Raw genomic sequence first — 22,165 nt, 5'->3', positions numbered from 1 at the left:
GACGACGAAGCACGGAGAGGTCCAACTGTGCCACGTGGATACGGACATCCGTGGCCAGGTGGCTTCTGAACAATCAGGTAAACACCTTGGTGGACTTTACCTGGTGATATATATATTAAAAATTGTTTCGTTTTATTTGTATACATTTTTTAAGTGGTTTGTTTACCTTTACTTTGCACTCCTATCGTGTTTTAGGCTTGTTGCTGGAACGTTCTCACGCACCCCTACTGGACATCTGTGAAAAAGAGCTTCATAGCTCATCGGATTCCTCCTCCAGTCTTAATAAGTATTCTGATTGCGATCCTCACTCCGCTGGGCGGCTGCGTTCCGGCACCACCTCCCCGCCCCCGGCCGTCTCACGGCGTGAGATGGAAATTGACGTCTGGTGCCATCGCTCTTTCAATTATCTGTAATGAGTGCTCTTGACACGGACACTTGGCAACATCTGGGCAGCGTCGGTTCCTGTGGGCCGGGGGGGGTGGGGCGTGGGTAGGAAAGGGGGGGCTGCACCACCAGATGTCCCTGTGCCCCCCCCCCTCCAAAAGTTCACTCTCTTTCGTGGGGTATCACTGTTAAGGTGCCCCCCCCCCCACACACAACGACTCCACTGGCCCCCTGCCCTCGGGAGAGGTTTAATTTGCGGCGGAGACTGTGAAAAGACGCAGTCCTCGCCTGGCAGCGGCGGCTGCCACGATGCCAATGCCGCCCTCCCACTGCCATGGCCACGGCCGAGGGCAGTTTGCGAGCTGCACGGAGGGATAATTATTATTATCGGTGAGTGGTGGATCATCGTGGCTGCGGTGCATTGCAGCCCTTTGTCAATCTGCTGCTGGAAGGATGCTTCCCCATTGCCGTGGTGGTCACGTGGGGTTGATTGGCCATACTTCATCACGCTGACCAGGATCAGTGAACGGAGGAACCAGGCCCTGGTCAGATGTCGCTCGCCACTGATGTTGGCCGGGGCCGGCAATGAAACTCGCGCGCTAACCAGTGCGCAATCGCAGGTGCCTGGAATTGATGTCCAGGCGACGCCTGCAGATTATTCCCAGGTAGGCAAATGTACGGTGCCTACCAAAGCGGTGCCACGCTGGCCGCCTCGTTACCTTTGACGAGCGCTCGAACTGCCCGATTCGGCTCCGCTGCTCGACAGAGGCACTGACGAGCCGCTTGCGTCCAACATTTCGGGAACCACCGGATCGATCCGTCGGGCGAGTGGGACAATACGCGTCACCGCGTCGCCTCCATCGCCACGAGCGTTTTGACTTTGCGCCGCCCGGGCATCGGTGCCAAATGCGACGGAGCGCACGGGCACGGGCTGAGGGTCGATGTCGGCGCTGAGCGGGCGACGCGGCCACCCACGTGAGGGACGACGCTAAGAGGAACGGACGCGTGCCGCCCGCTGCTGGACGAGGGCCTCCCCGTGCCGCGCGGGTCACCGACGTTGTTTGGCCGTGATTCACCCAACGCTGGGCAGTGCGCGTTGGCGGTGAAGGGGCGAGGCGCAGAATCGGAAGCCTAGAAGTAACGTACAACACTGCACTTCCCTCTGCCACCAAACCCGTGGCCCCGCAGTCAGAAGTTTCGGGAGAATCAAAAGTTCATTTCCGAGTAAAGCCCAGTGAGATAAGAAGCTTTTTTTCAAGGGCCACCCGGCCGGCAGTCAACATCAAAGCATTCCCCCGGCGACAACCTGCGTCGTCACCCATTCAAGCGCGATCCACACCCAACGCTGCTTCGCTTCTGAGATCTGGCGAGATCGGGCGCGTTCCGGGTGAGTTGATTATTACGTTCAAATTCCATCTCTAGCTCCACCCACTAACCCTTGGGATGAGCCCACCTCAAGCCTATATAACCTCTTGTTGGAGCAGCTCTTTCTCCTGCCTCAGAAGTTCTCCTGCTGTGCTTGTCTCACCTGATGACGGTTGCTTGTAGCTGCGATCGAAACGTCGCGATCTATGAATTTTCTATCTACGTGACTTTACCGAAAGAACCAAAGAGTGTGGATTCCTGCAGTCACGAAAGCTTCAAATCAAGATTGGTTATTGCCATTTAAAAGAGCTCTCATCGTGCAGCTGTCCCTCCACCAGCTGGGAGCGTCATTCATGAGAGAGAGAGAATGACGCCCAGGATGCTCCACCAGAGCAGCGGCACGCGAGTTGGATTCAAACGCGCGCGGACGTCACGAGAATGCCCCCAACGCCGTTCCGCTTGACCGCGACCTCAAGCCACGTTCCTTTTAACCTGCGAGACAGCTTTACGGGCTACTGCACCGGTGCACGGCGCAACGTGGCATTTAAAACCCACGCAAAAACGCTTTTGTTGAATGCATTCTTCTTCTTGGTTCTTTCGGTAAAGTCACGTAGAATGGAAATGATAAAATAATAAAAATAAAACATAATAAAATAATTCTCACGACGTTTCGGCCACAACGCAAGCAACCGTCCTCAGGTGGAGAACAGGTCTGTCGAGAAGACTCTGTCTTCTCAACAGACGTTGTGAGAATTATTTTATTATGTTTTATTTTTATTATTTCCATTCTACGTGACTTTACCGAAAGAACCAAGAAGATGAATCCCTGCAGTTACGAAAGCTTTAAATCGAAATTGAATGCATTCTGTTGACGCACACTCTCCCGCGCCGTGCCTCTACCCAAGGACCCGCATGGGGCGGCACTCAACGACGCCGCTCAAGTTCCCGCTGTGGCAGAGCGCCGCTGCTCCCCGCAGCCCACCCCCCTGGCACCTCGTCTCGGCACTGCGCCCGACTGCTTCTCTCCGCGTGCTGGGGAGCTTCTCCGGGAACTCTTCGGAACAACGCGCGGAGGAGCGAAACGTCGGGCAAACGACACACCGCAGCCAGAGCCGTCGCTCGGGTAACGGCGAATCGGTGCGACCGCCCCGTGCCCCGCGCTTTGGGGGGGGGGGGGGCTTTGGCGTCACGGTATCAGATGCAATACTTCCGGTTTAGTTTGAAGGCGTCAGAGGGTGCCCCCCATAGACGGTGCTGACCACAGCCCAAAACAACAACATTGAAGAGCCATGCAGCACCATCGCTACAACTCTCACACTACCAGACAGATTATGTGTGTGTGGGGGGGGGGTGAGAGCGGGGTTGCGCTTGGATTTTGTTTTTCTTACACCAGACTGGGCACGCCTCGAGGCCTTTGTACTAAAATCTGAATTTACTTTTTAATTCAGGGCACCAGCAAGGGGCTACGAGCTGCTGCTGGTGGCGTGTGACCGAGACCCCCCCCCCCACGTGGCCCGCGTCTCGCCCGCACATCACCACCGCCCCCCCCGGTTCGGCTCGCGAGAACCGCCGGGGGAACGAATGGGGGGGTGGGGGTCGTGTTGGACGCGGGGAGGGGTTCGGTCAAGACAGGGGCTCCATCTGGACGAGCACGGCGAGGCTCGTGAGACGAAACGTCGTCGGCGTCTGACGCTCAATTTTGCATCACAAAGGGGGGGGGGGGGGCGGCCCCTCCATCTGAGTGGGCGTCGCCAGGCATTGTCCCAACTCCGGCAACTGCCCGGCGTGATCAATAAGTGATCAATACGCGTCGGGGACCGATCGGTTTCGCGCAGGGATCGATGGAGCACGATGCATCACGGGAGCTGTGCAGAACACGCTGGCGACGGGGCGGTGCGAGTGTGGTCCACCCTCGCGGAAAATCGGTCAATCGAATCGTCGTCGTGAAAGCATCGCCATCAATCGCGAATCTCCCTCCCCCGCCGCCGCCACCGCCTCCCCACTGATTTGGTAATAAAAGAGAAACCGCACTGTCGACCACACAGCATGCGGACTCCACGAGGCATGTGGCACCGCGCCGCAGCGTACATCGAATTTTTTTTCCTCCGGGCGCAGAGGTGGCAAGGGGGGAGGGGGGGCAAAGTCGCGTTCACGCCGTTCCTCTGCGCACTGCCGCTCACCAATGGCAGTGACGAGGGTGACACAACGAGGTGTCACGCTCTCTCTCTCACTGCCATTTGTGGTCCTTGAGACGTTGGCCCAAGCACGTCTTATGGCTCGCACCCTGGGTGGCAATTGCGAACATCTTGTTGAAACTTGTATCTCTGGATCGCACGCGGATATGAACGCAAGATGGGTGAAAATATTGTAAGGTCAGAGGGGACTACCGTAGCATGTTTGATTGAGTACTTTGTTTTGGAAGATAATGTCTATGACACATCGATGCAATGTGAGGATACATAGAAAGCGTCTCTATAGAACAGACTGCACGTGACGATACTGCCCGTGGTGGACACTGCTGATGGTGGACACTGCCCGTAGTGGACACTGCTGATGGTGGACACTGCCCGTGGTGGACATTGCTGATGGTGGACACTGCTGGTACAAATGTTCACCCCAGCTGGTACTGACCAACCAACCCCCTGTCAATAACTTCACCGTGCTGTAGGCTCTGGGCCCCGCTGGCAATGCAGCAATAGCTTAGCCACTCACAGTAGCCTTCAGCACTCATTAAACATCCCATTCGCAATCATTAACAAGCATGACATTAACGCTGATCGGGGACGACACTGCATTGCATAACGGATTTCCCCCCTTTAATTTTGCAATCCCAATACGAATTACAGGAGCGAGGACGAGCAGCGCAAAAACGCAGCGGGGTCCTTGCACGACACAGCAAGGTCCCAAATGTTTCTCGCCAAAACGATTCTTATTATTGTTATTATTCACGACGAGTGAATGACGCAGTGGATGTGTTCCAAAATCCAAAGTCATTGGCGACGTCGCTCAACGGCATTGCCCACGAGCACGCGCTTCGTGGTTCAACGTGGTCAGTCGGGGGAGAGGGGACGGTCGTTGTTGGTGTTGTTGATGTCCTCTGCAGTGCAGCACCTCTCCTCCTGCCGTGCAGGTAAAGTGCCCTGGATGCATCGCGTGCGCTGTCTCGCTGGCAGCAGGGCCCGGGAGACCCGCACCGTCACCACCGCCCCACCCAATGCCCCCCGCCCCCCTGCTGCTCACGGCCGCCAACACACGCGGCCACGCTCGGCCCGATTCATTCAAATGTCACCTCTGCCTTACCATTAGAATCGTTTCCTTATTTATTTACGCACGAATCGTGGATTCTCTCGCACCGCAGCCAGCCGCAGCGTTTGCGTGCTAAAACAAAAAAACAGACATCTGTGCAGCGGTGTGCGCATCGGCGGCGTCTTACCGGTGATTCGCAGTATCGGCTAAAACAACGCAAATCCTCGTATTCCTCTTCCTCCTCCTCCTCCTCGTACAGCAGCTCCAGCTCGGCCTCCTCCGCCACGCACGACATCTCTCCAACCCCCAGCGCCGACAGTCCCCGCGGCGAACGCGCGGCCATGCCTGCTCGGATGTGCTCGGGATGCGGTTCTCCTCCTCCCCCTCGTCCTCCTCTTCCTCGTCCTCGCGCTCTGGCGGCGCCTCTCATCTAGCGGCCTCCTCGACCCGCGGCGCCGCGGGCCCGGCTCGGCCACGGCGCCGCGAGGGGTCCCCCGCTCGCGGCGGGATGTGGCGATGCCGAGCGCCGCGCCACCACCATCCCCGACAGCATCGCTCGCTCGCTCGCTCGTTCCCCTCCCCTTCCCCGCCCGCCCGCCCTCTCGCTCGCTCGCTCGCCGCAGCCCCGGCAGCGGATTAACGCAGACAGATGGCAGCCCGGGCACGCACTCACACGTGTGGTGTGCTGCTGTGCTGTGTGTGCGCCAACGCGCGCGTGCGCACGGGCGCGCTCGTGCGATCGGTGACACGGGAACGAGCGCACGGCTGATGCCGCTGATGCTGCTGCTGATGATGCTTCTGCCGTTTCCGTCTTCCCGCGCAAAAAAAAAACTCGACGCTGCCTCCTCCTCCTCCTCTCTCCACCCTCTCTCGCGAGCAGCCGACCCCGAAACAAAAAAAAACCCCTCCACTCTCCTCCGTCCGCCGCAGTCGCAGCAGCAGCAGCAGCGCCGCGCGGCACTCACACGGACATCACCTCGCCACCCCCCCCTCCTCCTCCTCCCGCTCTTCCTCCCGCCCCACGCGGCTACCCGGGCTTTTGTTTTCTTTGACTAATACAGCTCCCACGAAGCTGCCTAGCAACCGCGGGCAGATCTTTTCAGCCGATTGAAGTGGGCGGGGGCTTTAGGTCGACGGCGGTGCGAGGGGAAGGCGCACAGGGGTTGGAGGTAGAGGGAGGGAGGGAGGCGGCGGGGAGGAGGATTTGGTGATCCCAGCTCAGACAGACAGACAGAAGAAAAAGGGATCGCATCTGTTGCGCGCTGCCTGTGCTCGCAAGGCATTCCCTCGACATACTCGATGTATGTTGCCATGAAGAAGGGCCATTGCCCGAAACGTCACTCTATTCTATACATGTGTTGCTACCCGGGGCAGTGCTGTTCAGTGCTTGGTGACAGTTGTGCGCCACCTACCGAAGCAGCATCGCGCACAAAACAGCGACCGAACAAAAAAGTGGAAATAATTTAAAGTCTTTGTGGCGGTCGCTCCAGACGCAGTCCAGCATTGAGAAGCAACACGGAGTGCTCTTCCCGTAGCCCGTGCGAGGTCGTAGCGATATCAAACACCGGGCCTCCGATCTGCCTAGCCGCGGCTGCGTGGCCGCGTTTTTCCACTTGACGAGACCCGTGCCCGTACGCGGATCCACGAAAAACGCGAAGGAACGCCGAGGGGCTTGGACACCACGCCAGGGTCTCCGTGTTGAACCTCGTCACGACACTTGAACCTGCTGCACCCACCACTCCACCGTCAGTTGGCAAGCAGGACCAACTCAATTATGATTTTTTGTATTAATCATTATTAATTATTCTCGACTAAGCTCGTTTACCCAGGAAAGCCTCGGCGAGTCTCAAAGTATTATTCAAGACGATCCTGCCAATATTTTTCGCAGTAGAGGTGTGATGTTGTTGCTGCTGTTGCTGCTGTTGCTGCTGCTGCCTGATTATAATTGAACAATTTGCAGGGGATATTTCAGCATTGGGTTGTTATGACCAATACCGGTTAGGCTGCGTGCTTTTCTGCTGTGGTAGAAAACCGGAGAACTCAATGAAAAGTCACGCACAGCATGGAGAGACCGGTGTTTAAACGCCACACAGAAAAGAGTCGGGAATCGAACCGAGGTTTAGTTTTTGCTACGAGGCACGAGTGTTACCATCGCGCCGACCTGACATCCAACTCGCCTCGCAATCCACAGCCATTCCAGCCTCTCTGTCTTCTCCCTTGAGCTGCTCTCCTTGACTACACCTCGCCCCCTTGACGTCTTCCCTCCAGCCACCCCAGACGGCATCACGACCTTCATCCCCGACCCAAGCGAGTCCTCTCCCATCCTGGATCGCGTCTCCTATCGACGCTGACCCCACACTGCCGCCCCACGCCAGCCCCGCGCCCTCCTCACCAGCTTTGCCAACGCCTCCATCTCCCCCGTCGCCGCTCTCCTTTGTCCCTTACAAATGCCACGGTCACTCACATCCCCAAAGCCCGCAATGGACCCCGACACTGCTGCGAGTTTCCAACCCGTGTCCAATATGCGATGAAGGATCATTGCCTACAACATCCCCTACACACACACGTATCATCCCCTATATATACACACGTGTGCCGAACTTCTTTCGTACCGTACGTAGCCAACCGTGCTAATCGGAGGTGCGGGTGAAAGACAAAACTAAACACGAAAAGCAGTTCTGAAGAAATGAGTTTTCAATCTAGACGTGGTGCCGCCCACCCGACCCTCCTGCGTGCTGTGCTGGCCTTAATAGGTGCTCACTAACAGCACTTGCCTCCAACAGTCTGTTCAAGGCTACACGGGGGAGCTTTGCCTTTGTGGATGCGCGTTTGCATGACATTTCTCGTTACACGGGATCCAGGCTTAGTCTCCTACAGTCCCCTATGAGGGCTGTATGGTGACAGCAGCTGGACAACCCTTTTGCCACTCCACTGCTGGATGAAGGCCTCGACGCACCGTGCGGGTCATGGGGCCGTTGCCACTCCCTGCCTCCATCACCTCCCAACGCGATGACTGCAGCTCTCTCCGCCGCGGCCAAATTCCTCGCCTCCAACCTCCACACAACCCCGAACTCCACCACGCGCCTCCGAGCCCACATACACAAACACGACCGCGTCACCACAACTCTCGACTGGCTTCCAATCAGGACAAGATCGCACTCCCAGTCTTCAAGATCATATGTGGATGTGTCCCTGCCTACCTCTCCCCTCTCATCTCACTCTACTCCCCTCCACACACTCTCCTACCTCGTCCCTCTCATCTGGCTCTACTCCCCTCCACGCACTCTCCTACCTCTTCTCTCTCATCTCACTCTACTGCCCTCCACCCACTATCCTACCACTTCCCTATCATCTCGCTCTACTCCCCCTCCACGCACTCTCCTGCCTCTCTCCTCTCATCTCGCTCTACTCCTCTCCACACACCCTCCTACCTCTCCCCTCTCATCTCGCTCTACTCCCCCTCCACGCACTCTCCTACCTCTCATCTCACTCTACTCCACCCCAAACATTCTCCTACCTCTCCCCTCTCATCTCACTCTACTCCCCTCCACACACCCTCCTACCTCTCCACTCTCATCTCGCTCTACTCCCCCTCCACGCACTCTCCCACCTCTCCCCTCTCATCTCACTCTACTCCCCTCCACGCACTCTCCTACCTCTCCCCTCTCATCTCGCTCTCCTCCCCTCCACGCACTCTCCTACCTCTCCCCTCTCAATCACTCTACTCCCCCTCCACGCACTCTCCTACCTCTCCACTCTCATCTCGCTCTACTCCCCTCCACGCACTCTCCTACCTCTCCCCTCTCAATCACTCTACTCCCCCTCCACGCACTCTCTTACCTCTCCACTCTCATCTCGCTCTACTCCCCTCCACGCACTCTCCTACCTCTCCACTCTCATCTCGCTCTACTACCCTCCACGCACTCTCCTACCTCTCCACTCTCATCTCGCTCTACTACCCTCCACGCACTCTCCTACCTCTCCCGTCTCATCTCACTCTACTCCACCCCAGACATTCTCCTCCCTTTCCCTCTCTTCTCACTCTACTCCCCTCCACGCCATCTCCTACCTCTCCACTCTCATATTGCTCTACTCCCCCCAACGTGTTCTCGGCCCCAGCAACCTCTCTGTAAGCCCTGAGTCAACCTCCACTCAGCGGGCGGTCGCTCCTTCTCAGCTGCCCCCCCCCCCCCCATCGTCTGTAATTCTCCCCGCCCGCCTGCTAATCCGTGCTGCCGACTCTCAGCTCTCGTTCAAGTCCAGGCCCTAGACTTCTAATCTTCGCTTTTGCCTACCACCGGCCCTTCCAAAGCGACGGGCCACGTTCGCTACGAATCGCCCCGCGATGTGCGCGTCCCAGATGTCGCGCAGCAGCTTTGAGATGCGGCGGCATCTCCACGCGGCATAAATCCGAGAGCGTGGCTCTCAAGGCAAGCGGTGTCTTGTTTCTCGTGCGCATTCACTATTCATGACGGTGCGTGTCACCGGTGATGTCAATCACAGTCTCACCTCTTCCTCGTCAAGATTGCGCATCGCAGAGCTCCACTCAACATCTCAAGCCGCACGAACGACCAAAATCCCACGTAATTTTCAAATCGTGAAAATTATTCATAAAAACACACAGTACGATGAATTAGATCGGCCATGCCTGCATAAATTAAAGCCCCGCAAGACTGGTCATTTTTTATAATTAACGTGATCTTCGAGCGATCGGTGTTAATTGAGACGCGAAGGCTTGGTTATTTCCGCAGCGGCTCTACTGAATGAGAAAGAAAGGAGCCTCTGTTAGCCTGCAGTAAACGCGGTGCTCTTTCACCAGGTAAACAGCGCGCGCTGTCGCTGAACAGGCCACGGTGGCCGCAGACGCAAATCGCTCTCGCGGCCAAAACCACGGGCGGCCGCCACGACACTGGTGTGCCGTCGCACAATTGGCGGCCTTGCACCGCCAGTTGCGCCACCCATCAAAGCAAACGCGCCACGCTCAAGGAAGAGTGGCCCACGTGTTCCCGCTCGTGACGAGCCGCTCGGTCCACCGGCGCAACCTCCGATCGGCGCGGTTGGCCCACGTGCGGTGGGAACGAGGGGTTTCGACGCGCGTGCGGCACGACTCGGCCGTCGGGGAAGAGAATTGTGGCGCACGGCGAGAAAAAAAGCGGTGAATTAAACTGCGAAACGAGCCACGCGAGGGCGCGTGCATGTGGCGCGCGGGAACCGCGGTTAACGCGCGAGCGAGCGAGCGTCGATGTGGGTGAATGGGGGCCACGAGGAGACGTCGTCGCTCACGAAGGGCTCTTTCATCTGAATGCGTGCACGCAGGGTTGCCACCTCTAATTAAATGACAATGACAGTAATTCTTCGATTCAACGATGCGCTCCTTCGATACGCTGCTCTGTCGGCACCACCCCCACCCTTGAATTAAATGCGTGGGTAATACGCGAGTAATCGCCGGTGCAGGTTACTTGACTGCGCCGTGCGGAAACGCTTTGCCCGCGAGGCAGGCAGATGCTATCCCACGTAGGGTGCTGCTTGTAAAAAAAAAATAGGTGTGTGTGGTGGTGGGGGGGGGGTAATTAATCTCACAATGGCTGTAGTGGTAATTAATGCGTAATTGGACACGCAGCCATTTGTAAAAAGAGGCAATTGCTTGGAGGGCGCGCGATGCGGAGGTCACCCCCAGCAGCCAGCGGCGTTCCTCGTGCCGAGCGATTTAACCGCGGAAATTATCCACGCAAACACACACACGCACATCGCGACGTACAGTGCGCCTCTGTCGGTGTGTTTTTTATATATATACATGTAAAAAAAAATTGGTACAAAATGTTCTGTCTTCCTTATGCCAGTGGAAAATGAATGCCCTATATTTTGCTCCGATTTAATAAAGCGCACTTAAAATAGCCGTAAATTTCACGACGCTTATCAGTAGCAACAAGACGGGGGGTGGTGAGGGGGGGGGGATTAATTGCGTGTGACGGACATGAACCGCACGTCGTAAACAGGGACGAGGAGAGAGCGCGAGAGGGAGAGAGCGAGGGAGTGAGGGAGAGAGCGAGAGAGGAGGGAGAGCGAGAGAGGAGGAACACCTCCCAGACCTGGAGCCGGAAGAAGCGGTAAAACCCCCCACACCAGGGGAGGGAGCAGAACAGCTGCCAGACGCCGGAGACGCGGTTTTTGCCATCCCGGACGCCGCGCCGAGTGATGCGCGGGCGGCGAAGGGCTGCCACAGCAGGAGACCGTGGACGATGAATGCGACATCGCCACGGAGATTGACCCATCTCCTGTGGTCACAGAGCCTCACGCCCCACCAGCTATGGATGAAGCTGGGACAAATACAATTTGCTCCGCCCTCGACCAAGAGGAGGAGGGGGAAGTCGGTGGAGAGACATCGACCACACTCACCAGGGGCGAGGAGGAAATGGATGGGAATGCGGAGGAAGGTCCCCGTCCCACTGCTGACCCAAAACCAGTGGAAGAGACACCGGGCCATCCACACGAAGAGCCTGAACAGGAGCCATCCCAAGCCATCCCTGACACTGGGGGAGAAGACGCCGCTGGGCCATGCGCCAGCCCAGCCGCTGTAGCTCTTACAGCTGAGCTGGATGGCGGGGAGATCGACTCAGATCAGGATGACTGTTTCATCGTGAGGAGCGAGAGCAGCCAGGGGTCAAAACTCCTTGACCCTCAGACTCCCCTGATCTCTGGCACTTCCTCGATGAGACCTAACGGGAAGAAGGACAGAGCGGACATTGCCTTGGCTCTATGGAAGGACATCAAGGCAATAAAGGCCTCTGTGACTCAAGCTGAGAGACTCCTCGCTAAGCAGGGACTCGAGTCCCGGGGCAAGGAGAGGGCAAAGCTGAGATATTTCCGCAAATTACAAGGTGGGAGGCCACAGAGACAAGGAACAAGCAATGCCTATGGACATCGGCTCCCTAAACGTGAACGGATGCAGGGAGGCAGTGCAGAGGTTTTCCGCAATGTCTCTTGCGAGGAAAACATGCTGCCTCTGTCTTCATTCCAAAAGACGCATCTCACGGTCGAGGACGAGGATGACTGGAGGAAGGAGTGGGGAGGGGACTCCTTCTACAGCCACCTTGACAACACCTCCTGTGGAGTCGCGACCCTGTTTGCTAAAGGGTTTCATCCCGAGCTCATCTCCCAGACCGAAGTGGTGAAGGGAAGGCTGCTCGCGGTAACGGTCAGAGTGGGCGCTGTCACCACCCACCTACTGAACGTGTACATGCCGGTGACCAAGGAGAATATCCCGTTTCTGCACCTCCTGAGGAAGCACCTGGCCGGGATCCCGGACGACGTTCGGGGAGGCAGCCGGGGGGAGTTGGGCAGAATAGGGAAATGCAGGGGCTCCTGGAGGACGCCACCTTGGTGGATGTGTGGCGCATACATCACCCGGGCCGACGCCAGTTCACGTACACTGAGGACGAGGCACGACGGCTCTGTGACGCAGTCCAGGCGCGACAGATTTTACATCTCTAAGAGCTTTGTGACGTGCGCCATAACATCTGGCATCAGGGCGGCACCCTTCACGGACCACAACCTCATCGTGCTCCATGTCAGGCTGGAGAGAGCCCGCGAGGGCGCATCCCACTGGCATTTCAACAACTCGCTGCTGGAGGATGGCGCCTTCATAGAAATGTTCGAGGATTTCTGGGAAGCGTGGCGAAAAACCATAACGCAGTTCGACTCTCTGGCCCAGTGGTGGGATATGGGCAAAGTGCACACCAGGCTGTTGTGCCAACAATACACCTGGGGGAACACCATACAGAAGAACGCAGACATCACCGGCTCGCCGAGGACAGCGACGCTGCTCTTCTCCGAGAATATGAGAAGAGGGAGCATCTCAAAGGGCTACAGGAGTAGCAGATGAGGGGGGCATTTGTGCGATCCCAGGTGAAGATCATCACCGACCTCGACACGGGATCCCCGCTTTTCTACTCCCTCGGGAGGCAGAACGGGAGGCGCAAATCCATGGAGTGCCTCTTTGACGGTGACGGTGTCCTGGCGCACGAACTCCAGCAGAAGTCGACCATCATCAGAGACTTCTACGGCAGCCTGTTCTCCCCTGAAGAAACATCGGGAGCGGCCCAGGCGGAGGCATGGCGTGGTCTACCCACCCTGGGGGAAGACGGGAAAGAGCTGCTGGAGAAAAAGCTCACCAGGAATGACCTTGACGCAGATGTAAGAGGACTGGCCCCCAATACTCACCAGGGTTAGACGGGCTAACAGGAGAGTTTAACGCTGAATTTTGGCCATCCCTACGGGAGGACTACAGAGAAGTGCTGGAGGAAGCCTCTGTGACTGGGGTGATGCCTCAGTCTTGGAGGAGGGTGGTGCTCACTCTGCTTCCCAAGAACGGAGACCTGAGGCATCTAAAAAACTGGCGTCCGGTGTCCCTCCTGAACACCGACTACAAAATATTAACGAAGGCTCTCTCCCTGCGACTGAAAGGGGTGATTGCACAAGTCGTAAACAGGGACCTGTCCCACACCATCCCCGGACGAACCATCCACAACGGCATCTTCCTGGTCAGGGACCTAATCGCGGTGTCCCAGAGGTTGGGCATCCCAATCGCGTTTCTGGCCCTTGACCAGGAAAAAGCTTTTGACAGAGTGGACCACAAATACCTGCTGCGAACCCTCAAGACCTTTGGTTTTGTGTATGGCTTTGTCTGAACGATTCGCCTACTCTACACCAAGGCGGAGTGCATGATCAAGGTCAACGGCACCCTCACTGCACAGGTCAAATTCGAGCGAGGAATGAGACAGGGATGCCCATTGTCGGGCCAACTTCATACCCTGGCGTTAGAGCCTTTCCTGAGTCTCATAAGGCAGAGACTCAGCGGCCTGGTGCTCAGGGAACCAAGCGTCAAGTTGGTCCTGACGGCATACGCCGACGACGTCCTCCTCATCCTGTGCTCTCTGGATGATGTCGCCCTGCTGCACGAGTGCCAGGAGGTCTTTTCGAAGACCTCCTCATCAAAAATGAACTGGCAAAAGTGCAGCGGGCTGCTGGTTGGAGCGTGAGACATGACCCAGTGTCCCGAGAAGGCAAAAGCCATCAATTGGAGCACAACAACATCGCTGCACCACCTGGGGGTGTTCCTAGGACCAGAGGAGGAACCACCGCAGAGGAACTGGGTCAAGCTGGAGGAGAAGGTGAAGGAGCGGCTGGGCATCTGGAGTCGCCTGTGCAAGTTCTTCACCTTCAGGACAAAGACGTTGGTGATGAACCAGCTGGTGATGTCCATGCTGTGGCACCGACTCTTCTCCCTGCACCCCCCGCCCCCCCCTATGAGCCTCGTCAATGCACTTCAGAAGCGAGTCCTTGACTTCTTATGGTCGGGCGGAGGACACCGGATTATGGCTGGGGTCCTGGCCCTGCCACTGGACGAGGGCGGTCACGGGCTGGTGTGCGTGCAGAGTCAGCTGGCCACCTTCCGACTGCAGGCCGCGCAAAAGTTCCTGCACGCCGCCCCTGCACCGGCCTGGAGCGTCACAGCCTCCTTCCTCCTGAAACAGCTGGGGGGTCTGCAGTGCTCCAAACAACTATTCTACATGGACCTGCAGGGCCTCCCACTGGGACAGCTGCCACCTTTCTACAGGAGCGTCCTGCAGATATGGAGCTCCCTTGCCGTCAGGAGGCTGAACCAGTCGTGATCGGCCGAGGATTTGGTCTTCGAACCGATCCTCAGGAACCCGCAGACAAAACTGCCATCAACCACCACCACCCCCGGCATGGAGAGGCGCCTCGCCAATGCGCGACTCACCAGGATGGGAGATCTGGTGGAGCCTGGAACATGGAGCCGGTGGCTCAGACCAGCAGACATGGCCGCAAAGACAGGGCTGCAGTCGCTCTGGGTGGTTGCCCGGATCCTGGCCGAAGCCAAGGGAGCCTTCTCAGCGGCAGCGGGGAGAACGCCCCCCATCGGCATTGGGGATGACGAGGCCCCTCCCAGTCCCCCTCCACCGGAGCTCTCCGTCTTGCCACTGCATCGCCAATGCCGACAAACGAAGGCAGATCACGACCTGTGCCGGCTGGAAGATCTACCAGAGGTGGCCTTCGTAAATGTCAAGAGGAAGGTGCTCTACTCCTACATGGTCCGGTTTCACCAACAGGACACCCTGAGGAGCCATAAGGACCATGCCTGGAGGAAAGTCCTGCCCTGCATCTCTCCGGAGAGGCCTCTCTGGAGGCAACTCTACTCCAGCCCGACGTACAACCGCATCGGCGACCTCAGCTGGAGCATCTCCCACGGCACCGTCACTACCAACGCCTCCCTGGCGCGCTTCACTGACACGTCCCCGGAATTCCGGTTCTGTGGTAAAGTCGAGATGGTGGCGCACCGATACGTGGAGTGCAAGAGCCTGGACTCGCTGTTCAAGGTCCTTAGAAACATCCTCCTAAGGTACAGCCTCCACTTCTCCCTGACGGTCCTCATCTTTGGACACCCGAAGGCCGACGGATCCCAACATTTTCAGGGGCTGGTCAACGTGCTCGTCGGCTATTCCAATCTCGTCATATACAGGACGAGGAAGGTGGCCGTGGAGGGGAAACGTCCGGCCAGCAGCCTGGGCATCTTCCACGCTCTAGTCAGTGTCAGGGTGTGGCTGGAGTTTCGCCATGCGTGGCTGACCCACGCCGTGCCGGCCTTCATGGAGAAGTGGGCGCTGGAGGAGGCTGTGTGCTCGGTGGCAGAAGACGGAGAGCTCTGCATGCAGAGATGAGCTACCCGTCGGAGGCCGTAGGACTGCGAGGAGGGCTGGGTGCAGATGCAGCACTTGTCGTAGTAAAAAAAAATTACATAGCAAACATGGGGAACATAGACATAGAGTAGGGAGAGAGGGAGTAGAGAGAGGGGGTAGAGAGAGAGGGAAGGGGTAAGAAGGAGGAGAGCAGAGCGTGAAATCTTTGGTGAAATATTTCATTTAAACAGGGGGGGGGGCACATAAAGCAAGCATTGAAAAAAGCGAAATGATGAACGAAGCAAAGTGCCGACTACACCGAGCATCTTCTCGTTTCCACTGATCGTAAAAAAAAGAGAGAGAGCGCGAGAAAGAGAGCGAGAGAGAGCGCGAGAGAGGGAGAGAGCGCGAGAGAGGGAGAGAGGGACGGAGAGAGAGCGCGAGAGGAGCTCTCGCCGCGAGCTCTGCACGCAGGCGAGCCACGCCTGCGTCACGACGCCATTGGCTGCATCTTCAGCAACCACAGCCACACGCATGCTCCTCAAGTGCCGTGTTAGCGCCCTTTGATCCTCCGTGCGCCGCTACTCCAGCCACACGGCCGCTCGGCGTTCACGCCTTTCCGCGCGCACGATTGTCCGCTTGCACGGGCATATGCGCGCGCGCCTTCACAATGCGGCGGCTGCGGCGGCAGCAACGGCGACGGCTGTGCCCACTGTCCGACCTCCACTGGCTCTCCCACCACCCCCGCCCCCCCCAAAGGGTTCCGCCAATGCTACGAACCCGCGGGGCTCCGAGCGAAACTCGGCGGCGTCGGCTGAGCGCGCCGGAGAAGGTCACGCGCGAGACGAGCGTACAAAGCCGACGTTAGCACACGCCCTGCCGAGCAACTAATGAACCTCGTCGGATAGACGCTCTGGTGGTGCTGCTTGGTGGTGGTGGTGGTGGCGGTGGCGATGATGATGATGCGCAAATGATAATTTAGGACAAACGCAAAAAATCTAGGATATGACACCGTAAGCCGTGTTCTGCGTGAATATCAGCAAGCGCGTGGGCACTGCTTTGTCCCCACTATTTGCGGGGGGGGGGGGGGGTATGGGTTGCGTTTCGTTGTTGCTAGTGCAGGGATGGTGTAGTCCTCGTGTCAGGCATTGTTTGTGGAGGGTCCCCAGATGCCCAATTATAATCTCACACCACCCCCTTCCTCCCTCCTCGTTCGTGTGACCCAGTCCAACGCAGCCCTAATTACCTTCGATGAACAAATTACACATTGAGTCATCGTGCCGAAGCAGAGCATGGAGTTGGTAAATTGTTGTATTTGTGCCGGCAGCAAAAAAAATCCAGACGTTAATTTCTAAATTGATAGAAACAGATTATAATAGCCCATGCATCCACGGGAAGTCACACACCCCCCTATGCCCATACAAAAATAATGATCTGCTGCAGTTTAAAGAGGCACAAAAAATAAAATATTGTGTTTACAAGAAATGCAACAAAAACTCAGTTGCAGATACGGTCATAAAATGACAAAGGTTGCGCGTTAATTCCCTGCTTCTGCATGGAATTTACTGCATCAACAACAACAACAAGCAACACAGAATGGGTGTATTATTATTACATTACAGGATCGATCGTGAGGGGTGGCGGTGGCTTGGGAGAGGCCTTCATCCAGCAGTGGACTGACCATGGCTGCTGATGATAATAACGACGACGATAATGAAAGCTGAAATGCTCTTTTAACACCAATATTGAAAACATCATTGAAGTAATCGTCATCATTGTGAAAACCAATATTGTCTAATTGGATTACTCTGTAATTTGTATTATTATTTGACTTTTGTCATATTGCATCACTTTATTTGAATTTCGAGTGGGGTCATTGGTATTATTATGATCAGTTTTCTATGTCGCTGAGATCGTACCAATACTTGTGAGTGTGGTTTTATTGTGCCGTACAACGCTTTGAGATACTTCAGGATGTAAGGCGCTTTATAAAATCGAGGCTGTTATTATTATTATCATCATCACCACGAGCAGTCGCAGCAGCAGCAGCAGCTTTATCACCAACCTCCTTAAGCTGTCGTCCGCGAGCTCTGCGGGCCCACCAATCACAAGGCGACCCTCCCGTGTCCCGGGTGGCCCCGGGGCATCGTCAGCCACAAAGGCGGTGTCACAGGGCAGGAGGAAACGTGCGGCGATGCCTTTGTCATTATCTGCACATAATGGGGGGGGGGGGGGGGGGAGGGGTGCGGCCCTTTGAGTGCAAAAAATAAAACCCCACACAGCCATTGAGGGAACAGAGCAACAACAACAACAGGGACCCATTTATTTTAATTGAACGTCGTTGACGCAAGGGTCGAGACCTTTTGCCAACCTAATCACCGTCAGCTGTGCGGATCGGAAAGTGGCGAGCGATGGACAGGCGAAGGTAGAAGAAAGCGGGACTTAGATTCTGGTGGTGGGTGGGGGGGGTGGCAGAGGGGGTCGATGAGAGAGCCCGCGTTGGGCGAAACAAATGTGAAAAAGAGCTTCACAGATCATCGGATTCCTCCAGTATAAGTACAAATTCTGATTTTGAAAAGGCAGAGTGCTTAGAGCAGCAGGTTGGGAAGAACATGAGAAGAGAAGGGAGCGGTGCAAGCGATCGCAGGTGGATTCATTGAACTCGTCATTGAAACCGTCAGTCACATCACCTTCCTCCTGAAGCTCTCTGCTCTGTGAGCCCAATCAAAGCAGCTGCGGGCACGGGCATGCTCCCCTGCTTCTCGAGCTAACGATGCTTTTCATCTCTTAATTGGCTGGTGACAACCTCGTGTGCATCGGCGGCGTTTGACACGCAAACACCTTGACTACGAGTCCGTTGCCTCGGTGCGATTCTCCGTTCCGTTGGGCCCCGGGGAATGACGCGACACCGCCTTGCAAGGTTCCCTGGGCCTCAGGTGTCACGGGATCTTCGCTCCGCCCCACGGACGCCGTCGCCGCGCGCTCCGTCACTCCGCTGCTGCTTCCACGGCGCCGGGTGGTGGGGGGGGGGTTAGGGGGGGAGGGGGGGCGTCAGAGCTGCTTCGACCCCCAATTAAAGAGTCTTCCAATCAGCGCGGTTGTTGACCTCGTGCCGTGGGCTGCGGGGTCACAGCTCGCGCTGAGCGCACTTCGGCTTCACGGTCGCGTGACTCCCTCGATCCCGGCGCTCCCCCGGTGGGGGGTGGGGGGGTGTCTCGGAGAGGCGCTTCACAGGGGCCGTGGAAGATTTCGTGCAGTAGTCTCGCGCTCTCTCTCTGTGTGTGTGCTTCGTCTCCGTCCTTTAAACCGAGCCCATAAAAAAATAAACAATGATGGGTTATGGGTCAAATCAGAACTCCGTTCCGATGGGGCCTACAAAATAGGTACCAATTTGTGGTTGTAAGTAGCGCCATATTACTCTTGAGCACCGTGTCACTCTGGTGGTCGGTGCAGCAGTTCAGGCCTCATTGATGCGGATATCGATGTGGATATCGGTGTGGCTATCGATGTGGATATTGAAGCCATCATTCAGCCACTTTGTGGCAGAACGATGGCAACAGAAAGGCGGCTCCGTCCTGCACTTTGCTGTCCACATCGAGCCCATTCAACTCCCACTCATTCTTTAATTGTGGAATAAGCGGCGAGCGCAGACAATGTAAACACGCACGTGCTACGTCTCACAATGGAGCTAACAATAGTCATTGCCCCGCAATACAAAATAGTCCATCGGCTACGAACAATGGCAAAAATGGCCCTACACAAAAACAACAATTCCTGAAACTTTCCAAAACATTTCACATGCGGGCGCGGAGTTTCGTGGTCGCAGCGTCAGCAGTGCTGTGCTGTGCGTGGATGTGACACGGTACAAACGCCGTGTGCCTAATCTGCCCTCTTCATCCAGCAGTGGTTAAGATCGTGGCGTGTCGATGGGGATGACACCGCTCCCGGTTTGTGCCGCGGCTGTCCGCGGCCCTGCGACAGCCCGGGTCGCGGCGGCGCGCGAACTGACTCGCGAATTGACTCGGTCAACTGCGTCGTCTACGGTCGCTGCGTTTACAGTGCCGCGTTAAATATTTAGGGGACCTGGCTTCCACCCTTCAGCGCAATGGGGGCCACTGGGCCAGACGGCGGTTATTTATGGCCACCGACGTCACCCCTGGCGCGAAATCCCAAAAAATCCAGTCCCGCGATGTTCTATCTTGGCAGAGGTCGGCTTGGCGAGGAGACGCTGCCCCTCTCTCGTCAGGATGTTTACCTGCACGCGTCACGGTGACACTTACCGGGTCTCCGCTTTCTAGACGTGAATAGGCGACGCGTGGTCGACTGAAGAATTGTGTGGTGAAGCGATGTCCACGTGCGTGCATGCACAGAGCGCCGTTGCCATTCCACTGCTGGATGAGGGTCCCCCCCCCCTAGGCCGTGCGAATCAAGGGGGGGGGGTTGTTTGACCATACTTCACCACGCTCGTCAGAGCAGCGTTAGTGAAGGTGTCGTGGTAGACGTGGGAGCGTAGGCACGCAGTAAACACGTGGATTTCGCTGCCCTGCCCTCTGCTGCCCACAACACAGTCCTACTGCAACTTGGGAATGACCCCGACAGGACGGATAGCATGTCCAAACGACTCATTCTGCTTGCGCCCAGAAGGAACATTTGTGACGACCTCTTTCGGTCATATATAAGTTGAAATAAGCTACACGAGACGGACTAAAGTGAGAAAGTGATGTTTTTGGTCAAAGAAGCATTGAGGGAGTGCTCATCCCCTTTTCACAGCCTTGGGCCAGCGGTGGAAGTTCCACATTCCTATGGCCGGGGATAGTCTATCCATAGAACAACCACTGTTGGCTTCCCCAAAAAGTGGTACTAAATGTATCGATCCCCAGAGAGATGATGGGCTATAGTCAACCACCAATGAGGATCTGAACTTGAGAGCTGCAGGCTCGAGCACGGAGCCATTTGGCCGGATATGATCAGTCAGCTCCTGTAAACGCAACGCGTAACCCACGCGCAGGGCAGCAGCCGTGGCGGACAAAGAGAAACAATTCCACAGTGGAAACGAAGTCACTCATCTTATTGTTTGGCAAAGTGTAAGCAGGTTTGATTTGAATACGTTGAGGGCTTCCACCGACATCTGAACGTAAACACAGTGATGTCATTATGCTTTAGAAAGTGTGTTTATGGGTTTAAAGTGAAAGTAGAATAGTTTAATTTGGCAATTCACGAATTGTACACAGTTCCACTTAAGGGAACAAAAACAAAAAAATGTGCAAAGGAGCGTAGAGAGGTGCGTGTTTAAACTGGCACTGGGTGACAGTGGAATACGTGGATCAGAGACTCCTCAGGCGTAATACATCACGTGAACTGTTGCAGAAGAGCGAGCGGGCTTGGGCTTGCCTGAGACGAGCGATATTGACAGCCCAATGCGAGAACTCGCCAGAGAATACGACCACCGCCGAGATGATCAAATTAGCCTTGCGTGCAGGAGCTCACATCGCGAGACCACGAGGGATGGCGACGACTCGGCGGAGGCCTTCATCCAGCAGTGGATAAATCACGCCTGATGATGACGACGAAAGGAAGATGTACGCACCTAATCTGTGTGTCGTCTGACACAATTTTGAAGCCTCGCTTTTGATATAAAACAAAACAAAGCCTTTAATGTTCCAGAGATGAGCGTTCAAGTGACACCACTGCCACATGTTTTCAACTGACGCTGCAGTGACGACATCGCCCAAGTCCCACTGACCGTGACACGAAACGTCTCCTATCAACAAAGCTGCAGTTTCCTGTCGGGACAGCCAGGCGGGGGATATGCGGCCGGGGAATGTTGCTACGATGATAAGTCCCCTTTTATTGGCGGTCGGATATTTTAAAAAAAGCTAAACAAACTCAAAACTTTCAAGGGTGTCAAGGGCTTTATTAAACGGCTGTTGCAACAAACAACGTTGCGAATGAGCACGTGCTAATTAAACCGAGGCTCCACAATGCGTGCTTCCCGAGGAATGTATTAACCACGCGTGTGCGAGCGGGCCACGTTCTCTGTGTTCGCGTACGCAGGCGGTCATTTCTCATCCTCGCGATCGCTAATTGACGCTGCGGGGAGGGGGCCTTGCGAGTCACACAACGACACGACCCCGAGGCTAAGCCCCAGAAGCGACAATTTACTCGACAGACACGGCAGAGGCACCAGAAGAGAGCTCGCTCGCTCGCTCGTCCTCACGCGTGGGCCATTGAGTGAACCCGCCCCATCCGTCATCCGTCGATGTGCGCGGATCGTGATAAGATGCGACGTGAAACTCCACCTCGTGCGCGCGCGTCTCTCGATCGCTCTCTCTCTCTCCCTCTCTCTCCGCTTCTCTCTCTCTCACTCTCCGTGGGTTTTGTACTTCTCTGTAAAGATTCCGCATCACCGTCATCGATCATCAGCCATGATCAATCCACTGCTAGACCAACGTGCCCACCCACAAGTCGTGCCG

General features: G+C 56.3%; 1 protein-coding gene across 2 annotated transcripts in view; it reads right to left on the bottom strand.

The window, feature by feature from the left end:
• LOC133342267 (nesprin-1-like) overlaps nucleotides 1-5,537 on the bottom strand; it is a 71,177-nt gene extending 65,640 nt beyond the window's left edge. For both annotated transcript variants that reach the window (XM_061551316.1, XM_061551317.1), the window contains exon 1: nucleotides 5,183-5,537. In XM_061551316.1, the coding sequence (XP_061407300.1) occupies nucleotides 5,183-5,425 (243 nt within the window). In that variant the 5' untranslated portion in view covers nucleotides 5,426-5,537. The remainder of the gene's footprint in view (nucleotides 1-5,182) is intronic.
• Between the last annotated feature and the right edge of the window lie 16,628 nt (nucleotides 5,538-22,165).

Source organism: Lethenteron reissneri, chromosome 14 (genome assembly GCF_015708825.2).
Source record: "Lethenteron reissneri isolate LAM-NWPU_2019-01 chromosome 14, ASM1570882v1, whole genome shotgun sequence".
Lineage (NCBI taxonomy): Eukaryota > Metazoa > Chordata > Hyperoartia > Petromyzontiformes > Petromyzontidae > Lethenteron > Lethenteron reissneri.
The sequence above is the reverse complement of the archived record's forward strand: the minus strand, read 5'-3'. Positions and strand labels throughout refer to the sequence as shown.